General features: G+C 61.2%; 1 protein-coding gene across 1 annotated transcript in view; it reads right to left on the bottom strand.

Annotated features, from left to right (window-relative positions):
* Positions 1–1,751: 1,751 nt before the first annotated feature.
* Abcg1 (ATP binding cassette subfamily G member 1) overlaps positions 1,752–20,996 on the bottom strand; it is a 58,643-nt gene continuing 39,398 nt past the window's right edge. Inside the window, exons 4-15 of the mRNA XM_047564132.1 lie at positions 19,815–19,947; positions 17,078–17,128; positions 12,426–12,571; positions 11,026–11,149; positions 10,686–10,800; positions 8,960–9,108; positions 8,709–8,810; positions 7,743–7,911; positions 6,743–6,843; positions 6,474–6,632; positions 4,392–4,510; positions 1,752–3,276 (exon numbers count right to left, since the gene is read on the bottom strand). Of these exons, the coding sequence (XP_047420088.1) occupies positions 3,048–3,276; positions 4,392–4,510; positions 6,474–6,632; positions 6,743–6,843; positions 7,743–7,911; positions 8,709–8,810; positions 8,960–9,108; positions 10,686–10,800; positions 11,026–11,149; positions 12,426–12,571; positions 17,078–17,128; positions 19,815–19,947 (1,597 nt within the window). The 3' untranslated portion in view covers positions 1,752–3,047. The remainder of the gene's footprint in view (positions 3,277–4,391; positions 4,511–6,473; positions 6,633–6,742; positions 6,844–7,742; positions 7,912–8,708; positions 8,811–8,959; positions 9,109–10,685; positions 10,801–11,025; positions 11,150–12,425; positions 12,572–17,077; positions 17,129–19,814; positions 19,948–20,996) is intronic.

Raw genomic sequence — 20,996 nt, 5'->3', positions numbered from 1 at the left:
GGAGAGGGTCTGCGCCCCTGCACGTCCGGGCCCACGTGGGCACAGCTACGCCAGCCCGAGCCCCAGCTGGCCCGAGGGGTGCAGCACGGGGAAGCTAAGAGCAGACAAAGGCAGGATGGTCCCTCTCCACTGAGACAAGGCCAGCCAGCGACACCCCAGTGGGCACTCAGATGTGAGACCCTCAAAGAAGAGGGGTGCCGCCACCTTCTGCTCGCCAATCTGCTTGGCGAGAGGGGAGACTGAATAGCTGCTCATGTGCTACATCAGCAGACGCCTCTGCTGAAGCTCTCAGTTCATTTGCAGGGATCAACAGGAGGCAGCAGGGCAAAGCAGAAAAGCAGGGACACCAGGCCCGACCGGGGCTCCGGCCACTGCTCTTCCGAGCTCAGGGTCCAGCACGCCCAGCCTCTCCCAGCCTCAGCCGTCCTCACCTGCACAGGGAGAGGGCGGAGCTTCCTCCTCCAGGGCCAGCACAGCACCAGGCCTGGCTGGATCAGGGAGGTTTGATGAGAAAGCAAAGGAACAGAGGGACCGTAGGGCAGCCACTCGGCACGCAGCATCCTGCACTCTCCCAGAGGCACACCAAGGCAGCTGCCACCTCGAGGACTCTGTCCACCTCTGACCTCCAGCTGGGAAACAACCCTTCAGTGGGCTTCTGACATGAGTGTTCACCCAAGACCCCCATGGTGCAGTTCCTGGTGCTGAAGGTGCCTCCCCAGCCGGTGGGATCATACGCCAGCACCACCCTCGGGTGTCACAGGGCTGCTCCCCTTCCTGGGGACAGTCTCCTCCCTCTCAAAGGAGCTGGGAGGGACTTGATTCACTGGGGCTGGTCAGCAGAGTAGAAGGGGTGGCTGTGGATTCTCCAAGGGGGGAGGGGACGTGCTACAGCCAGAAGTCACCAAAGGCACCAGACATGGGCATTGTGGGTTACATCCCAGCACAGGAAAGAGTGTGCCACCACGCAGCTTCACCGTGATGATTTACAAAAGCAGCTGGCTGCTTGGTTGTTGTCTTAGGTCACTGGGGCAGTTACTGTGCAAAAGTTCCCAAGAACAAAAGGCTGAGGGGAGGCAGCCCCTGCAAACCAAGCCACGGCCGGCAGGGTGATGGGGGACCCGCTCAGCACCAGGGCACTTGTGGGCACTGGGAGAGGGATGGACGCCCTGGCCTGCCTGGCTGCCCCCTCAGGACTGCAGGGGAGGGGCCAGCAACACTTGCTGTGGGTGGGCGCCTTTAAGATAACCTGTGGCAGTTGGCACGTGCCTTCCCTTCTAGCAGCCAGATGAACAGCCCTCTCGTCCCCTATATCTGTCCTTTGCAAGGACCCCAATCAGATCCTTATTTATTAAGGGGTAAAAATAATCTGTTCACAGTGGAAATTGGAAATGGGGCCGCATGAGCTTCTAGGCAGCGAATCCCTTCAGAGGGCTTTGGTGCTCTTTGGACACAAATTCTAAATCTGGGGGATCCTCGGGTTCCCTTCTGAACTCGAGAAGGGAGGGAGCCGTCTTTGGAGTGCATGTCCTTGTGGGTCCACAGCACTCCCCCACGAGGGAAGGGCTCCTGAGGGCCAGGGGGCTTCTGGCTGGCTTTGCCTGGGGACTCTGAGGCTCTGCGAAGGGCCTTTCGCTTTTCCAGCTCCACGACCAGGCCCGGCCTGTGTGCAGCGTCTTACACTTGAAGTTAAATGAAGACTTTTATAAAGGCTAAGTTTGACCCTGGTTACAAGCTGAATCTAGAAGGCCGTGTCTGTACAGAACAAGCAAACTTAAAACTACATTTTAATATGCGTTTCCATTGGATTTACTAAAAAAGATCTAGGAGTGAAAAAATAAAAAGACTCTCTAACATTTTCCAACCAAATGCATGTGCAAGTAAGATCCAGACGCGTTCCATCTCTACCAGCAGGAAACGAGACCTGCGGGCCTCCGGACCTTCCAAAGCTGAAGAGGACCTTGCGCCGCGCGGTCTAGTGCAATTATTTACAGGCGAGGACACTGGCTCAGAGAGGTTAGCGACCTGCCCCCACAAACACAGTCTTCACAGGAGACTGGCCCTAGCACAGGGGTTCTGGAAAGAGAGGGTCTCGTGGCAGCTCCCCTCTGGTCCAGCTGCTCCTCTCTCAGGGCTGCTCCAGCTGACCCATCGCCCCGGCCACAGCTGCAACTCCTGAAGCTCAGCTTCCAGGCTCAGCGGAGGTAGATGGAGTGAGAGAAGAGCCAGGAGACCTCTTCAGAATCAGCAGGGTCATCTTCTAATCTTCTACACAAGTTGGTTTTTTTTTTTTTTTTTTTTTTTTAGGCAAAACGAAGGTAGTCAGAAAGTTAGGGAGGAACAATCTAGTTGGCTTAAAGTAAGAAGCACATGGAAATGAAAGGGCTTGCAGGAGGGGGCCGCAGCGTCGCACCCTGGGGTCGGAGGGGGAGGGACAGCACGGAGCCCCGCCCCCTGCAGTGGCACCTGCCCTTCCAGGAGGTCCGCCTGCGGGGGACCCGCTCTGGGATCAGGCCCAACTCTCTACACAAAGCACGGACTCTACCCTGGGTAAGTCCTCAGCAAGTGCTGAAAAGATACAACTTCTTAAAACAGATGAAATCTATCGACTTTTGACCCGAAAAGTGACTCTGTTGGAAAAGAGAAACCTCAGGAAGATGACCTTGAGACACCGCAGTCCTGGAGCAGAGGCCTGCACTTGGACATCCTGCCCAGGACATCCAGCTCCCCAGCGGCCTCAGGAGGACTAGCCTCACGGGGCCACAGCAGGAACCTCACGGCGGGCGCCCCTTGGCGCCAGCTGCGGCAGTTCTAAACTCTGCCCCAGTTCTGGCACTTTAAAGCCTGCATGTAAAACAGACCTTTCTACATCTTCCTAGTACAGCTAGAAAAGGTGGTGGAGAGGAGGGCCGGCCCGGCCGGCAGAGGCGGGCCCAGAGCCCTCCGGCCCGTGCTCTGCAGTCTGTCTCCGGCTCGGCCGCGCAGCGCCTCGGGCCCTTGGCTGCACGCCTCCTTGGCCTCCTTGGCCTCCTTGCTGGTGCCCAGGGCTTCTACCTCTCTGCCCGGATCTTGTACCTCAGGACAAGGTAGGCGATGAGGCGCAGGGAGATGAAGAAGACCCCGAGGACAACGAAGTCCAGGTACAGCTTGGCGTTCTCCACGTCCAGCTCACGCAGGATGGCCTCCGACTTCTGGAAGTGGCAGGTCTCGTCAATGTCACAGTGCAGGTCCTCCCGGTCCAGACCGTAGATGGACAGGATGACCCCCTCGAAGCCATACCTGGGGAGGAAAGCACCAGCATGGGGCCCACATGCGGCCCGAGGTCCCCCGGGCCTCCCGGCCCACACAGCTCTCCTTCCAGAAGCTTCCTAGCTTCTCATCAGTGCCCCAAGCTGAGCACGAGCAACAGCTCCTCTAGGCTTCCTCCCAATTCTGTTTCCTCCAGCAAAACGCAAGGGGGTGAAGAGAGGTACCCACTCAGAGGAGGAATGAGCTGACACTTGGATTCCGTCTGTGCGGTCATGGTCAGGCATGACTAGGGGTTGGAACCCTGCCAAGCCATCGGAGCATCTGCGTGCAATGCCTGTGTGCCCTCTACGGCTCACCTGGCCAGCACAAAAACACTGATTTTCAGAAAGAAGACACAGGCCTCTGGCTTCCTGGTGCTGGTGCGCACGTGTCCTGTGGGGACTCCGTACCGGGGCTCTGTGCCGACTTTGTGTTCCTGAACAGTGCACCTGGGTCTGAGCTGACATTCTAGAAGAGCAGCCCTTGTTCCTAGCTGGGATCTTGTGTGTCACTGGCCTGGCTGCAGTGGGGGGCGGTGAAGCCTGAAGTCAGGCACTGCCCACAGAAGGGCCAGCGTGCCGAGAGCCACTCCACAGAGGGCAGAACAGCCCTGGGGCCGAGGCCAGCGTTCTTGTGCAGTGACCCTGGGATGTTTGCAAGGTCACCCGTTCGCCATGGATTTCTTCCTAGCACTTTACAAACCACCAGGACCTTGTTGTGGCTTCTTCCATGTAAAATTCAGAAGTATTCCCGCCGAGGCGGCTCTCGGGATCACCCAGACTTCCAGGTGCCCCTGGCTTCTCTAGGCAGCCACGTGCTGGTGCTTATTTTGTCCTTGTTCTGTGTGTGTGTGCATGCACGTGTGTGCATGTGCGTGTGTGCACGTGCACGTATGTGTGTGTGTACACATGTGCCGTGTGCGTGCACGTGCATGTGGGTGTGTGCATGTGTGTGTACACATGTGCCCGTGGGTGTGTGCACGTGTGTGTGCGTATGTGCACGTGTGCATGTGTGCACGTCTGGCTGATGGGCACTGGGTGCCTCGTGAGCACGGGTTTGCCAGCCGCAGCCCCTCGCCGCTCGCCAGGTCCCCCTGCCCCGGCTACCTGACGTAGGAGATGTATGACATCCACTGCAGGTACGTGGGGATCGTGTCGAAGCTGACGAAGAACCCTGAGAACAGCAGGACGGGGATGGCCGTCACAGGACCCACGAACGTGGCCACCTGGGGGGCAGGGACACAGAACTTACTGGGGGAACTGTGGTGTCCTCCTGAGTTCTGTTCTGTGACCCTGAGGACAGTCACCCTCGGCTGGAAGATGAGGCCCCAAAGGGTCAGAGTTTCCACGAGCCAACCGGGACTGCAGCAGAGAACTGCCCTGCAGCAGGGCCTGGTCCCCAGCAGGGCCCGCCAGCAAGGCGGAGTGAGGAGGGAGTCTCCTCCAGCGTGGTGGCCAGCATCTTCTGGGAAGGTGACCCCCGGGGCGTCTCCATGTCTGGGGACCCTCTCTGGGACACCTCAGCCCAGAGCCAGGCTGACATCAGGGACCCTCCAGGTCCCACTGGAAGGTGCCCTTCTCAGGGGGTGGCCGAGGACAGCACCTCTCCCAGGTCCTGAGGGAGGGCTCCAGCCTCTCCCAGGCATGGCACACCTGGGGCTGTCACCACGGGGCTCGAGACAGACACAGCAGCACAGCACAGAGGCTGGACTCACTGAGGCCACAGCCTCTAAGGGCAGGTGTGTGTGCAGGTGTGAGTGGGTGTGTGCAGTGGGTGTTTCGTGGTACATGGTGTGTCCTTGTTTGCTGTGTGTGGTGTGAGGTGTATTTGGTTGTCTGGTGCGAGGTGTGTATGTTATATTGTGTATGGTGATGTGTGTCATGCGCAGAGTGTATGTGTGTGATGCGTGTATGCATGTGTGGCGTGTGGTATGAGTGGTGTGTGTATTTGTGCTGTGTGTGGCATGTGTGTGTGTAGGGTGTGCGTGTGTGCAGTGTGTGTGTCGTGGCCCGGGGAGCGTATGCAGGGTGAGCAGGGTGGTGGTGAACTCGGAGCAGCCAGCCGTGAGCACGCAGAGCACTGTGGGGTCTGTGTCCGGCAGGGCCACATGGCCCCAGGCGGGCGGCTGTCCCACTGGGACTGTGCCCCCGGGGAGCTGGTGGAGGCCGCAGGGGTGGACTGGGCACTTTGCTGGGGAACGGATGAGGAGGACCAACCGGCTTCAGTGGTAAGGGGGTCAGGGCTGGTGTGAGTGGGGAGCCGCCCCACAGGGTGAGGGTGCAGTGTCCCCAGAGGGAGAGGGCAGGGAGAGCCGGGCCTTCACGGATGGGCCAGCATGGCAGGCTCAAAGGAAGCGCCTGCCTCCAAAGGCCATCGCTGGCCTGCAAGGGTCAGAGCAGCAGGGCGGGTGGGCGTTTGCAGGAGGGGTAGGGTGCCGTCCCTGTGGCCTGGCTGGGGCTGGGGTTCCAGCACCTTCTCTGGAGAGTCATCTTTCACCTTTTGACAGGCCGTGAGGCACACACCGTGGCCATCCCGCCCACAGGTGAGGAAACCCAGAGGCCAAGCAGCTGCTGCTGGTGGACTGGAGACAACCCTGGGTCCTCAGGGTGTACAGAGCACCCCCCAGTCTGGTTCCAAGGATGGCACTGGCCCGAGACCCTGAAGCCATGAAGTGTGGTCGGCAGGTTCAGCGAGGGTGGCCCCAGGCTTCTCTGGATAACGGGGCTGGGGGACCATCGAGAGGCTGGGGTGGGGTGGGGAGCAGGTACATGTTCAGGGGTGACCAGGGATGGCTGCAGAGCACAGAGGCAGCAGTACTGCAGGGATCGGGGGCTTGGCCTGAAGCCAGCTGTGTGACCCCAACAAGTCCCTTTGCCTCTCTGGGCCTCAGTCTCCCTACCTGTAAAATGGTGTGTCTGGGACTAAACGAGCTGACGGTTAGAAAGCATGGGGCGGCCTGGTAGCATGCAGCGGCACTCCATGGGTGCAGGTGCTGTGGCCACCATCCACGGTCAGTGCAACCCTCCTGGCCACCCAGGACAATGTGATCCTCCCCTCGGGACTGACCTAGTCTGGGAAGCTCAAGGCAGAATTCAGAGGAGGTCTCAGGGAGGGTGGGGAGACCCTGGGCAGCCGAGGCCTGGCAGGCCAGGTGGAGGACGCCCACCCACAGAGCTGCTCCACGGTACCTGCAGGGACGTGGAGGCCGCTCCGATCAGCAGGCCTAGAGACTGAGCCACGAGGGAGGTCATGGTGCCCAGGGCCGCGAACAGGACGAAGCGCACTGCGTCAGACGGCTGCGAGGTCATCCAGTACACGATGCTGCAGTAGGCCACGGGGAACATGATCTGGGAACACACAGCCTGTCACCCAGCGGCCGCAGCGGGGGCTGTGGCTCTGCCTGCTTCCAGACCTCCCGCCCCTGGCCTAGCCTCCCAAGGGCAGACCCTGGACACACCTGGAAGGGGACGTCGGCCATGGTCTTGGCCAGGTAGTAGGCCTTCAGGCTGTACCAGTAGTTCAGGTGTTCCCGGAGGAAGACGCCCATCTCCAGGGGAACTAGGGACAATGCAGAGGGTCACACGGCAGCCCCAGGAGCCAAACGCCCAGGCCCCTTGGGCTGAGCCTCGTGCAGCCCAGCAGAGCACCTGCCTGCAGCCTGGGCCCGGCACACTAAAGCACAACAGGATGGAGTGAGGAGGCCGATCCCAATGTGCGAGGTGATCCGCAGGTGCGTCAGGACCTGGGGCAGGAGCGGATCTTACCCTGGGCAGGAGCCTGGCTTCTGGGGTTGGGGGTCTATGCACCATCCTCCCTATTCCAGGGAAACAATCCCAGCCCATCCATAAGCCAGAGCGCTGGTGAGGAACAGGCGAGGTGAGTGGGGACCCAGCCGGCTCCCCCTCCCGCCACCTGCCTGGTCCCGCTCGGTCTGCCCGACTGCGGGTGTGGCCCTCTGCAGCCGAGGGTGTGCTGCTCTTGGAGACTCAGGGCAGCAGGCAGGAGGGCCCGTGGGAAGCGAGTGTGCAAGCGGGCTTCCCACCATGCAGCCGAGACGGCCAGGGGCAGGCCGCATGTGGACAGACCGGAACTGCCTGGAGTTCCAGCCTGAAGCACTTATCCACACCCAAGGCCCGCGCCCAGGCCATCCCCACGCTGAACATGCGAGCGCAGCCGAATCGAGGGCCCCTGATTAGTGAACCTTTGGGAAGTATCCCTCCATCCGCCTTCTACTGTGTCAGTCTCCCATTACAGATTCAGTCCTCTGGGTAACACTGTATTTTGGTGTCTAACAGCAAATACAATAAAACCTCCATCTGTTCACGTATAAAATGGAATTTGAGGAAACAGGACCCTCATGTCCAGAAAAATCATCTAATGGTCTAGGCTGGCCCTGAGTCCCCCACCACTGGGTAGGAACCCAGCTAACGGAAGGCTGGGGTGTGGGCACCACTCACAGGTCAGAACGGTGGGCATGAGGGCGGCAAACATGAGGAACAGCATGGAGAAGAAGAGGAAGCCGGAGTTGCTCAGGACCTTCTTGGCTTCGTTCCCGATGCCCAGGTACAGCAGGCCGATGAGGAGGCCGATCCCGATGTGCGAGGTGATCCGCAGGTGCGTCAGGACCTGGGGCAGGAGCGGATCTTACCCTGGGCTTCTGGGGTTGGGGGTCTATGCACCATCCTCCCTATCCCAGGGAAACAAGCCCTCGCCCTCGCCCAAATCACACGCGTGCCCACGCACGTGTGCTCACACAAGCACGGCAAGCTTTGCAGCTGCTAAAATGGGAGTATTTACTGTCCTTTGTTCACTTCTCTTCAAAACCAGCAAACAAGGAGGTCTCACCCCTGGGCAGAGGGAGCAAAAGCAGGCTGGAGACTGCAGAGCTCAGAGGTTGCCAGGAGCCTGAGGCAGGAGCTGCTGTGCACCGGCCTCTCCCAGCCAGGTGGCCTGCCTGTCCACTTAGAGCTGCTGTTGTCAGGGCTCCTGCTCAGCCGCCTCCTTCCCTACCAGGGACCACGGCCCACCCAGGGCTCATGCCTTCAGCTGCTCTTCTGAAGGGACACACGCCCCTCCACCCTGATGGGGCCCGGGCCACCCGGCTCTTCGGCCAACGGGACGTGAGCACCAGTGACCACTGCCACCCTCTGACTTCCCTCTGGCTCGCCCTCCGCGGGCCTCCAGAAGGGCAGTTCAACTGGGAGCTGTTCCTCCATTCCTGGCCCCAGAATGAGAGAGGTGGGGCTGGGCCACCCCGCCAGCCAGCCGCACGCTTACTGGCTCCTGTGGACACTGACGTCTTGGGATCGTCTGTCGCCCCAGCCCCACAGTGACAGGACTAATGCAAATGGGAGAAAAGCAACCTGAAAGCTGGGTCAGGAGAGTCCAGAGAAGCGCCTGCAGGTGACCGGAGGTGCTCTTACCGAGTCCCTCATGATGCTGAGGAAGGTCCTTCTGAAGAGGATGCAGAACTGGGTGAGGCAGCTGGCGGAGAAGCTGTGGCAGCCCTCCATGGAAGCAGAGTCCTGGGGACACACCGGGAAGGGCACCGTGAGCCCCCAGCCAGCCCTGTCCCGTGCAGAGCAGGAGTGCACAATACAGGGGCAGGGAGTAGCACGCGGCTGTGGGCCCGCATCACCTGTCTCCATCCCGTCAACCCATCTGCCTGCCTTACCTCTTCAGGGGGCCGGTGCCAGAGGAAGGGGTTCACCTGGGCGTCCCCCGCGAGGTCTCTCTTGTAGTCGGAGTCGCACAGGCCCTCCCGCACTGCCCTCACCAGCCGGCCGTTCTGGTCGCCATACTCGCCCGAGGCCACCTCCATGACTGCAGGAGACAGGCAGGTCAGGCCTGGCCCAGGACAGGTGCGCCCCGCAGGACAGGACCCTCGGGCTTGTTCACTTGGAGGGGCCCCGTCACAGCTCCCGTGGGGAAGCTCTAAGCAGCTTGGGAGCTGCCCCGTGAGGACGGCCACGGTGGAGGCCAGATGGCTCATCAGTCGACGCTCGGCTCTCAAACCCCACGCGGCCATTCATCATGTCAGGAGATGGAAATGCAGACGTGCACTGAGCGCGGACAGCCTGGGAGGTAAGGAGCCCAGCTCCACAGGCTCACTCCACCCAGACTCACTGCCCGCCGCCTGCTGCCCCGCGGGCTCACCCTGCAGGGTCTGACGCGTGCTTGAGTCCCAGGAGACACGGGGAGGGGCCCTCACCCCCAGGTGTGCTCGTGCCCGAGGACCCGAGGCCACAGGCCAGTCGCCCGCATCCCCAGGTCCGGGCGCTGCCCCTCCCCCGGCCTTCCTCAGCGGCTCCCGCCATCCCTCCCTGCCTTGTCCAGCCTTGCATGGCAGAGAGCCCCTCTGCCCCACTTCCTCTGCTGTAGCCGGCTGGCCCTCGCTCACCCCACCCCTGGGCGGCAGCCTCTGCACTCCACCCCCTGCCCCTCACGTCCTCCCTGGGCCATGCCCTGGTTCCCACCCCAACGCCATCCTGCCTGATGCCCAAAGCTCCCTGCCCCCAGCCGTCTGCTTTCCCAGGCTGGAACCAGGGTGCTGAGCACTCCTACATCAAACCCTGAGCCAGGACCTGCTGGGTTGCCTGGCGAGGTCTCCAAGCTCCCCCTGTCACCCACCCACCCCTGGCCACAGCCCCTGGGCTCCTGCCCCCTCAGCAGAGCATGTTGAGGGGCCCCTCGTCTCCCAGACCCGGGGCACTTCCCAGGGGCGAATTTCTCCTCCTCATCCCGCTTCCCTCTGCAAGTGCGCCCCCAGGCAGACTGTGGGTCCCACCTCCCCTCCCCTGCTCAGCGGCACCGGTCCCGCCTGCCCTTCTCTCTGGTGGAACTATAAACTGGGTCCTGCCCATGGCTTCTGCAAATGCTCCAGCCTCACCCCTCGCCTCCGTCCCACACCGGGGCCGTACCTCCCGCTCCCGCGACATCCTAGCCTGCCTCTTGCGAGTGGGACGCGTGTCCCAGGAGCAGTGCCTGCTGAGCATAACTTGGAAAAGTGTCATGGGAGTTACGAATTCTGGGGGCAGTAGGCCAGACATTTTACAGAGATCAAGAGAGAGAAAGGCTGGAGACAGGAAGACCAGAAGGAGGGGCGTCCACCCAGCCTCAGTGTGACCAGGGGGAAGGGTCTTTGCAGGGGATTAGTGGTGGGTTTGAGATAAGTTTATCCTGGATGTAGGGTCAGTCCTAATTCTAGGGACCGGTGACATCATGAGAGGGGAGCACACAGAGCTGGTCATCAGATATGTCCACCTGGAGACAAGAAAACTGCTTTGTTCTTTACAAGTTCCACCACAGGACGGCACGCAAGCCATTTGGGGGAATATTCAAGCAACTCCTCAGATCAAAGTGAAGCCACAAGCCTGGGACCCTCTTCCTCCCATACTCACCAAAATCTGCGGGGTTGTGGTAGGTGGGGCAGTTCAGGCCCAAACCCCTCAAGTATGGCACCAGGTTGGAGACCTTCCCCCGGTACACACACTGTCCTTGACTTAGGACATACAGCTGTCAGCAGGGAGGAGAGAGAAGAAATCAATTGACCTTGAAGGCTACAGCAACAGAAGCTGCCAGTCAGTCACCAGACTCCCAGGACCCACGGAAGGGGAGCGTCCAGCCAGCCTCAGCCTGGCTGGGAGTCTGGGGCAGGGGTCCGGGGCAGGGGTCCAGGGGCTGCTGGGAAGGGTGAGGCAGGGACCAGGAGGGGTCCAGGAGGGCGCTGGGACCTCGTACCTGGTCGAAGAGCTCGAAGAGCTTGGCGCTGGGCTGGTGGATGGTGCAGACGATGGACCGCCCCCCCTGGGCCAGCCCCTTCATCAGGGACACCACCTGGAAGCAGGAGGCACTGTCCAGGCCGCTGCAAGTCAAGGGCACCATGAGACACTGGGCAGCAGGGACAAACCCGCTGCCCCCAGTCCTGGAGGAGCCGAGAAGCTGCTGCCACGAGGATCCTCCCGGTCAGGCCCTGCTCCTGCTCCCTCAGGGGGCCGAGGGTCCTACATGTTCCTCCTGACAAGCATGCAGGGGGATTCCCACTGGCTCGGGAGGGGGATGCAGAACTGTCCAGGTGGGCAGCTGTGCCTGGGAGTGAGCAGCAGCCTGCTGGGTAGCAGTTGCAAACCCCTGGCCCTGGGCCCACTGGGGACAGGGGCATCGGCCAGAGAGGGCCAGCTTCAGGGCACCTGGGCCACAGCCTGGCAGGAGCTTCACTGACTGAGGTCTCTTTCATGGGGTGCAGCACCCCAAGCTCGCTGTGGGCACTTCTCCAGAAGGTCCTAGGTGACCTCTCTTTTCTCCTTTCCCTTCTTAGCACCCAGCCCTACTGCTTCTGTCCCCGACTCCTCAGGACAGGGCGAGGGGAAGGGTGCGTGCCTGGCGGCCCCTGCAGCTCACTGCTCCCAGGACGGGCGGCCTGCCAGAGGAGATTAAGGCCTCATTGCTTTGCTTTGCCTCAAACACCTTTAGGGGCTGCCACTGTGGGTGGGCGCTGGGTGGGTTCAGGGGACGTGGTAGACATGCCTCTCCCTCCAGACAGCCCAGGCTGCTGGCAAGTCCAGCTGGCCAGCTGGCCTGTGGAGAGGGGAGAAGCAGGCAGGAAGTTGGTGACACAGCCTGGCTGAAGTCATTCAGAGTAGCCCTGCCCGAACCCTGACGGCTCATTCTGCTGGGGACACTGGAATATGATGTGACCAGGAGCGGGTGGCCGACTCACTGCCTGTGAGCTCCAGGGCCAGGCTATAGAGCAGCATCTCTCCACAGCCCCAAACCCATGGGGGCATCAAGGGGGACTTGCTTCACGTGGCTTCTCTGAGCCACGAAGTGCTAACACAGTGGAGTTTCCAGAACACACAAGAGGAGGGCAGGCCCCTTCTCAGGGCACAGAGGTGCTGGCCAGGGTGGCTGTGCGTGGGGAACCCTGTGTCATGGGAGAGACGGGCACATTTCCCTCAGACCAGGTCCCCACCAGCAATGCACGGTGCAGGGCCGAGCACACACATGCGTCTGAGAACATGGACAGCAAAGCCTGCCACTCTGAGCGCCCGGAGCCCTCTCTGTGCTCCAGGCAGGAGGGAGGGAGGGATGCAGGGGCGGTGGTGGCTCCTCCCTGTCCCTCCCAGGCTGGCTTGGCTTACCTGGTGGGCTCATCAAAGAACATGACTGGAGGGTTGTTGACCAGCTCCAGGGCGATGGCCAGGCGCTTCCGCTGGCCGCCCGACAGGCTCCCAGTCCGCGTGTTGGCACAGGACAGCAAGCCGAGTGCGGTCAGGATCTCCTTGACCTGGAGGTGGCAGGACCAGAGTCCAGTTAGGAGCTGCGCTCCTGACCTTGCCGCCTACCAGGGCTCATGTGCAAAGCCTGCCCACCGCCCACCCTGCTGGACACACGTCACCCATCCACCCAGGGGCCTGCACGCTGGGGCTGCCGAGGTGAGAAGCACCTCCTGGTTCATAGACAGTGCTGACTTGGGCCAGGAGGCCGTGCTGCCCAGAGGCTGAGAAGCAGTGTGGACCTAAGTCCTCGCTTCACTCTGGCCTCCAGCAGGTGACCCCAGCACCTCCAGTTCTAGGCCCGGCCCAGAGCCCAACATAGAGAAAGTGTCTGAAAAGTATTTGGGCAGTGGAGAGACTAATGGACATGTAAGTGGATGGATGATCAGGCTGCTGACCAGCACCAAGGGTCACTGTGACCAGTAAATCAAACTACTGCAAGGCTCATGGTGCAGCACCTGGCACACACGAGGCCTGCTGCCCACGGCCACCACAGCTGTGCCATCCCTGTGGTTCACACAGCCCTTGCGGTTCACGACCTGCGGGCCTCTCAGGAAGTCTGTTCTGCACATGTTGGTGGAAAACAGCCGCTAATGGCACAGGACAATAAACAACTTGAGGCCACAGGCCCTGGCCCCAGGGATGTGGCTGAGCACTCAGACGAAACTGCACTGTGCACTGAGCCCTCCATCAGCTCAGGATGGGCCACCTCACAGTGACTCAAGGGTCAGCCAGCTTCCAGGCAGGCATGGGGCTGGTTTCTGCTGTTGTGACCAGGTGTACCCTGATGGCTGCTCAGGCAAGTCAGCAGGAGGTGGTCAGGCCAGGGGCCACCTTCCCACCAGGCTCCCCTACTAGGGGGCAGCAGCCTTAAAGCTCTCTCCAGAATTTGCCCAGCCTTGTCCCCACCCAGGCAGGGCGGCCCTATGGTGGGCCCCTGCAGACACAGTGAGTGGACTCCAGGCCAGTGGCTTCTTGGGAGATGAAGTCATCCGAAAGGAGGAGGAAATCTTTGCAAGGAAGATTTTGAATTATTTATGCATGGTCAGTGCAAAGTGGAGCTTTGGTGACAAAGAACCAGGCACTATTGTCGGGCAGATTCCAAACCTGCTCTGCCTCTGCTGGCAGGGGCCTGTCCTGCCACCTCCTGCACCTCCACCACCAGGCCTGGCCCCTTGTCTGCAAAGTGATGCTATGCAGGTTGGTTTGAAAGACTGGTCAGGAAAACAGTGGGCTCACTGCTTATTCCTATTCCCCTAAACAAGCAAATAAAATCACTCAGTGCTTATAACTCAGTTCCCCCAGGGCCTTGATGACCAGGAGGCTTGGCAGTGCAGACCTGCCCATGGAGACCTCCCCTGCAGAAGCAGCCTGGCCAGAGGGATGGCCAGGGCTGAGGTGCCTTTCCTGGGAAAGGAAGGCTGTGAACAGCACACGCCACTACCTGCTAGAACATTCCATTCTATTCCACTGTGTTTTCACAAGACAAAAACAACTGCCACCCAGGTAAGAGAGGGGGTTGGCAGGAAGCAAGTTAGGGTACGGAGCCAGCAGTGCTGCCAGATGGTTCTGGGGGCTGGAGGCCACACTCGGCCAAGAGGAGAGGGTTGGTGCAAACTGGAGCTCAGGTGAGGAAGGTCTGCAGGACAGCGTGCTGCCTGTGCTGCAGGGATGGCAGGGCACGCCCCCTCCACGACCCCCGCACACGAGCTGAAGGGGCGCCAGGGTCCTCTACCGGGTCCTCTGTGCTTGTCCAGACCAGCTGAGAACGGCACAGGGACCCTTCCTGTCTGTGTTCCAGGCCCGGCCCACGGAGGACATGCACACGTGGGTGCCGTCTACTGGAAGCCACGACACGGCTCCTCCCAGGAGACGCCTCTGTTCTCATAAGGCGCCATCTGTCTTTGGTCCCTTCCACTCCAGCAGGCAGAGCGGGTTCCATGGCCCTCCTGGAGACGCTGACCAGGCCGCCCAGATGAGGGGCAGGAGCCTGGGCTCATGGTGCAGGGCTGAGCACTGTCACGTCAGAGCTGGCGTGGGAGGCAGAGGGGCCCAGACGGCGGGGCTCACCATGGACCCTCCTGCTGGCCAGGGTCTGCACTGCCCACCTGGCTCTCCTCACAGCCATGACCCCACCTCCCTGGGGAAGGCCCGTACAGCCACAGCTGCAGGGAGGAGGCCCAGGGCTCCTCCCTAAGCTCACACTGGTCCCAGAAGCTCAGACTCAAACGACATCAGCTAACTCAGCTGCCCCCATTCCCAAGGCAGTAGCCGGGCCTTACATCCCGAGTCACAGAGGGAAGATCATGTGCTGGCGAGGAGGCCCAGGGTTATCCAGGGGATGCTGGGCCCAGGGCCAAAGGTGCCCCCCATGAGCTCAGCTTAGCCTCGTTGCTAGGCCCTGTCGGCAGCAAACCCCCAGGCCCTGGCTGCTCCTCCTAGCCCTGTGAACCCTGCGCTAGGCCTATTCTTAGGCCTTAGGTCTGGGGAGCCCCTCTCCCCAAGCCGCGTGCCCTCGCCCTGTGCCTCCCCCAGGGTCAGGGGCCACATCGGCAGCCTCTCCACGGAGCCTCTACACTGTGCTTGAGACGACTGTCTGAAGGGACCCCTGGGACCCCTGGTGAAGCCACCATATCTAAGAGGTTGACTGCACTTCTGGCCTCTGTGGAAGTGGGGAGGCTGAAGGACAGGGGTGACCAGGTGCTAGAGGTGGGTCCTGAGGCCACCACGGCCTCTGGTCACCGGATGAGAGTCACTTCTTGCGAAAGGAAGGCTTTGCCTCCTGGTGCCTCCAGCTCTGGCGGTGCTACTCTGGGCCCTGCTGCGGATGACTCTCCTCCTCAAGAGTGGGCAGGGCCTGGGAGGACGGAGCTGGCCGGGCACAGGCTGTTCCCACACTGGCATCTCCTCTTCTCCTCCCAAGCCAAGGCTTTCCTTGCCCATCTCCACGGTCACATGTGCCAGCTCAGTCTGCGCACAAAGGTCCCAGACTGGGCCTTAAACAGGGAGAGGATTGCTTCAGATTCCCGAGGCTAGAAGTCCAAATCGAAATGCTGGTAGGGCCGTCCCTCCTGGGGCCTTTCTCCTTGGCTTACAGACAGGGTCCCCGTGTCCTCACAGGGTTAACTTCGGTGTGCATCTGTGTCCGGTCTCTTCTGAGGACACCGGTCAGTTGGATCAGGGTCACTGATGACCCCATTTCACCTTAGTCACCTCTGTAAAGACCCCCCTGTCTCCGAATACAGGCAGAGGGGCAAGGGGTCGGGTTCCAGCATCTTTGGAGGATGCAGCCCATAAACCTCGTCTTCACTCAGGTGCAGCTGCAGGGAGCGTGAGGTGTCTGCTGCCTTAGTCACCCATTCAGAGAAGACCAGAGACCCCAGAGGGCTGTCTGCTCTCAGCCTTCATGATGGGGTCCAGCCCAGCCTTCTGCCTCTGTAAAGGGAGCCACACGCATGGCTCCATGTTCCCCACATCTCTGTCCTGGGCTGGACTGGTCCACGTCCTCCCTTCTGCCTCAGAGCCAGGCTGCACATGGGACATTTTCAGGAGCAATGAGGCATTTCTTTACTTCTCAGAAGTGGGCTCTTCACCCTGTCCCCACTACCAGTGTCTAGGCTGACCCCCAAGAGCTTGAGGAAGGAGCCCGGGGACCCAGCACATCCCTTCCACACCAGGCTGGTCTACCTCGGCTTAGCGGTGACTCTTCTGTGCAATAGGAGAGCAACAGCCCACGTGGAGTCATGACAACATGTCCTCAGTGTGTCTGACTGTCCCCCTGACCATCCCAGGTTACACCGAGACGTAAGCAGCCTCTCGTGCCACCCATGTGGACCCTGCCAATCCTGCTTTCTCAGCTGCTGGACTGTGGCCCCCGAAAGGTGTCAGAAGACACAGGCAGTTTATAAAAGTGGGATTTCACCAAATTCACCTTACGCTGAAAATCCCAGGAGTGCCAGGCAGGGGCTCCCTGGACCACGAGAGACGGCTGGGCGCCCTCGGGTGGCCTCTGGGGCCCCTGCTGGCCCTGTGTTCCAGCACCTCACTGCTCACGGGGGTGTAAGGAAGCAAACAGGTGACTGAGGGGAGGCCACGGCCTGCTGGACGCTGCTTCCCTTCCTCTCTAAAGTCTGGGAGCAACGCGCAGAACGAAGCTGCTTCTGCCAGTGTGTGGTCGGGAGGGTGGTCATTTCTAAACCGATGACACCGTCCCCAGTGCTAGTGTCTGATAACCAGCAGCTCTGTCTGAAGTGTGGTGAAGACACAATGCTCGGCCCAGCATGGAGCTGGCCCCTGCCACCTCAGCGCCCAGTCTGTCACTCCCGGACTGACAGCCGGCGCTGCCCCGAGGCCCCGGAGCCCTCTGGCGCGGTCCCTGGCTGCTGCGGCCCACGCCTGGGGCTGGGACTCCCCCCACGCACGAGGAGGGAAGCAGGGCAAGCCACGCCAGAGCAGCACCCAAGCCCAGCGCACCCTGCCGAGCGCCCGCCTGGCCACGTGCCCGAGGCCACACTCACCATCTCCCTCCTGCCTTCGTCCTTCTCCTGCAGCTTCAGATGTGCCGACACCTGTGGGGACAAGGGCGGAGCTTTCAGTGGCCATCGCCAGGGCGAGCCACACGGGGTACACCTCTGGGCCTCCTGATGGTCACAGGAAACCTGGGAGGCCCCGGCTGCCACGTCCCTGGGCTTTGGCAGGGGAGCAGAGGGAGGGAGTCTGGGGACTCCCAGGTGAGATTCCTGCTGGATGTGGGCAACAGAGACAAGGGAACCAGGCGGCAGGGCCCCGAAGACCTTCCTGGCAGGGACCAGACGTGTAGTCAGGAATTCCACAAACCACTGGTCAAATCAGGGGCGGCTTGGAACCATGCCTGGTGGGGAATCGCGCCACAGGGACCGGCGAGAGCCACTCCTCGGATGCCCCTTCCAGCTGTTGGCCAGCCCAGCACTGGGCCCCTCAGCCACCTGGTGAAGCCCTGCATGGGGACCGCCATGCCCACCGTCAGCCTGGGTTCTCTCTGCCACTGTCCCCCCGGGGGCAAGCCGGGAGGCTTGGCTCCTCTGGGCCACAATGGTGAGGTTAGAGCCCACCCTCCTCATTAGTCGGTGAAGTCCCTGAAGGGGCCGAATGAGAGACCGAGAAACAGGAGGCAGGTAGAGAGGCCACAGCCCAGAGTGGGGCGGGGCCGGCCGCCTTCCATGTGACACCGAGTGTCACTTCTGTCTGCTGCTGGGTGTGAGGGACAGAAACAGCAGGTAAAAGTCAGCAACGGCGGCCAACGCAGGCCGCGTGAGCTGGACCTGGAGGGGGAAGGTGCCACAGCGTGGTCAGAGGCCTCCTCAAAGGGGGCACCACACCCCAACCCAGAGGCAGGCTGAATTTAGTTCTGAAATAGGTGCTATTCCACAGCAGAGCCTGGTGACAAGACTGGGGGAAGACACGGGAGCCCCCAATCACATCTGCAAAAGAAGGTGGCAGTGAGCTGGAGGGTGAAGGCCACATCCTCATGCCTGCCCAGTCCAGCCGCTCTCGCTGAGCGCTAGGCCTAGGGGCCCAGGACGCAGGCAGGACACAGGGAGGCTGCGGGTGCCTAGAGTGATGTTTACCAAAGACTGACGGCGAGCCGCGGCCGAGGGAACGCTTCAGCCCAGGCTGCGCGTCCCGGTCTCCACACTCCTAAGTCCCCTGTGCCATGAACGACCACTCTGGGCCAGTCAGACACGCGGGCTCCCCGGCACAGACCGTTAGTGGGGCTGGGCCAGTGCAGAGGTGCCCCATGCCCACAAACAGCAGCAGGAGGATGAATGAGACAAGCCCTGCCGCCCCCAGGCCCTTCTTCACAGAGCAGCTGGGGAGCAGGTGGCGCATCTGAAGTCTCAGCCTGCCCCTCTCTGCGAGTTTAGGAGCCTTTGGACTCACAGGCAACACTGGGGCTGCCACTCACTGACGCCACCGGAGGCTCTGCCCAGGGCACACCAGAAACCCCCAGGTGGGACACTAAGCAAACACCCAGCTCCAGAGCCAGCAGCCCTGGCTGAGAAATCCATGTGTGCCTGGAGCGCACCAGCTTGCTGGGCCCACCAGGGACACGGAGAAGGCGGGAGGCAGCACCAAGAGGGCGCGATGGACAGCCAGAGCTCTGGGCTGCTTGGCAACCTTCTTTCTGTGGGAGGCATTCAGGAGGCTTCTGCTGCCCTCAGATTAGCGTGCCCCGCACGCCGTGGGCTGGGCCTTTTGAAAATGGCGCTGGAGATGGGCGTGGTTCTGCACCCCTGTAATCCCAGCGACTCAGGAGGATGAGGCAGGATTTCGAGTTCAAAGCCAGCCTCAGCAACTAAGTGGAAAGCGCTCCTGGGTTCAATACCCAGTACCAAAAACAAGCAGACCACCAAAACCCACCAGCCCTGGACACCCAGAGTCCTGGCACAAGGCGAGGTCATGGTGTTCAGTCACATCCAGGCTCTTCTGGAAACCCACTCACAGGCTCCACCCGTCCAGCCTCCACAGTGGGTTTACCTGGACCGAGTGAAGACACGGGGGCTTAGCAGGCTTGGGAAGAAACTGACTGAGCTGCGACAACTGAGCACGGGCAGGGCCGTCTGGGCCACCCGCCTTCCTGCCCCCCACTCCCACCCCAGCTGGCCCTGCGAGGTCCTGCAGAAACCAGGGCTGCAGGAGCTGAGGCCACGCACGGCAGGAGGTGAGAGGATTGCCTCCGGAGTCAGGTTTACCTGCAGGAGCCCAGTGCCCCGTGGCTGCGTGTGTGGCCCAGGCTCCCAGCTTAGCTCTCACAGGCCCTGCTCCCCCTCTGCTGTCCTGCAGCTGCACACCTGGTGACGGCTAGGGTCACTGCAAGCTCAACAGGTGATCAACAAGAGCTGACTTTGCTCTGCACCCGGCAGGCAGGTGTTCGGAGGGTGACCAGGTGAGTTGGGACTCGGGCCAGAGACACAAGGATGGCTGATGGAAGCCGACTCCTCAGCCCACGGGGAGGAGGACTTGTGGTTATCATGGAGATGAACACCCACATCAGTGATCAGTAATCTCAGCAACCCCACCATTTGCCAAATGAGGGCCACTGAAACTCATGGTCGTGGGGGTTTGTTGTCCGTGCAGCTGTCCACACAGCCCGCCTGGGATGGACTCCACCAAGAGGGGGGAGGCTGCAGGGGCCTGGAGGGCGCCCGGCCCACGAGCAGCAGCTCCTGATGCAGGGGCGGGGCGGGGCCTGCAGCGCTGGCAGTGGCAGCTCACCATCATGGCCTCCTGCACCGTGAGGTGCGGCAGCAGCATGTCGTCCTGCATGATGTAACAGGACACCTTCCGGAAGCAGCGCAGGTCGCGGGGCATGCCGTTGATGAGGACGGCCCCCTTCATGCCGGTCTCCCTGCAAAGCCAAGGACGGGGAGGTTTTCAGACCAGCTCCTTCCGCAGCTCTGCCTCCTCGGCTTGGAGGGGGTGAACCAAAGAGGAGGGCCTCCTTCCCGCTGGACCCGTAGCCACAGAGGCACGAGGGGCAGGAGGGCTCCGAGGCCCAGGGCACCACTGGGAGACAGCACCCGCTGGAAGAGGCCACACAGGGAGCTCTCGGGGACGGTGCATCTGCCATGTGCTTCCTGCTCAACAAAGACACCGGGTGGCTCCAGGTGCAGCGCCCCACTGGAGGTGCACCCGGGTGCAGGGTTGTGAGGCCGGCTTCTGGCCTTCGTGTGCAGCACAGGCGACGGCAAATGCCCTCGGCTAGGGACCACAGTCAGGGTGCTTCTGGAAGGACACTGGCAGCTGCCTTGGGCTCAGAGCTCAAAGAGAGAGCCAGGTGGATAGTCCTTCTGCAAGGGGACCATTCTGTGCTCACAGGTGAGCTGTCCGGAAGCCTCCGTGTGCTCACGCGGGGGAGAGGGGCCTGGCCCAGCAGCCCCATGGCTCATCACTGGCCTCCTCCTGAGGACCCATCTCTGCAGCCCTGCCTCCCAGAGCCATGGAGAACAGGAGCGTCCAGCCAGCCCCTGCAGCAGCTGGAGGGCCTTGCAGTGGGGCCTTCCTCCCTTCAGGCTCCCCGGATATCCAGGCCTAGAAGGACAGCCTCCTGGGAAAGCCAAACACCCTCAGGTCTTCCAGGAACTGTGGGGCGTGATGTGCTGGAAAATAGCCCCTCTCAGAAAATACTCCACCCCCACACCCCTCTCATGATTCTGGGTGCTCAGAATTTGGTTCCAAATTTTAGATGTGTTTGCAACAGGCAGGAGTTTGTCATAAGTGAGATTTGTAAAAATCCTAGTTTCTGGTAAGAAGGAGTAATTCAGAAGCTCTAAGGAAGGGGTGACATTGGCCATTTGTCTCAGTGAATGAAGTAATGATCACAGTAGCCCCCTGATCTACAGGGTCTGCTAACCCACAGGTAGTACTGAACTCTGTTTATACTATGTTTACTCCTAT

This window comes from Sciurus carolinensis, chromosome 9 (genome assembly GCF_902686445.1).
Source record: "Sciurus carolinensis chromosome 9, mSciCar1.2, whole genome shotgun sequence".
NCBI lineage: Eukaryota > Metazoa > Chordata > Mammalia > Rodentia > Sciuridae > Sciurus > Sciurus carolinensis.
This window is presented reverse-complemented; position numbering and strand designations above follow the sequence as displayed.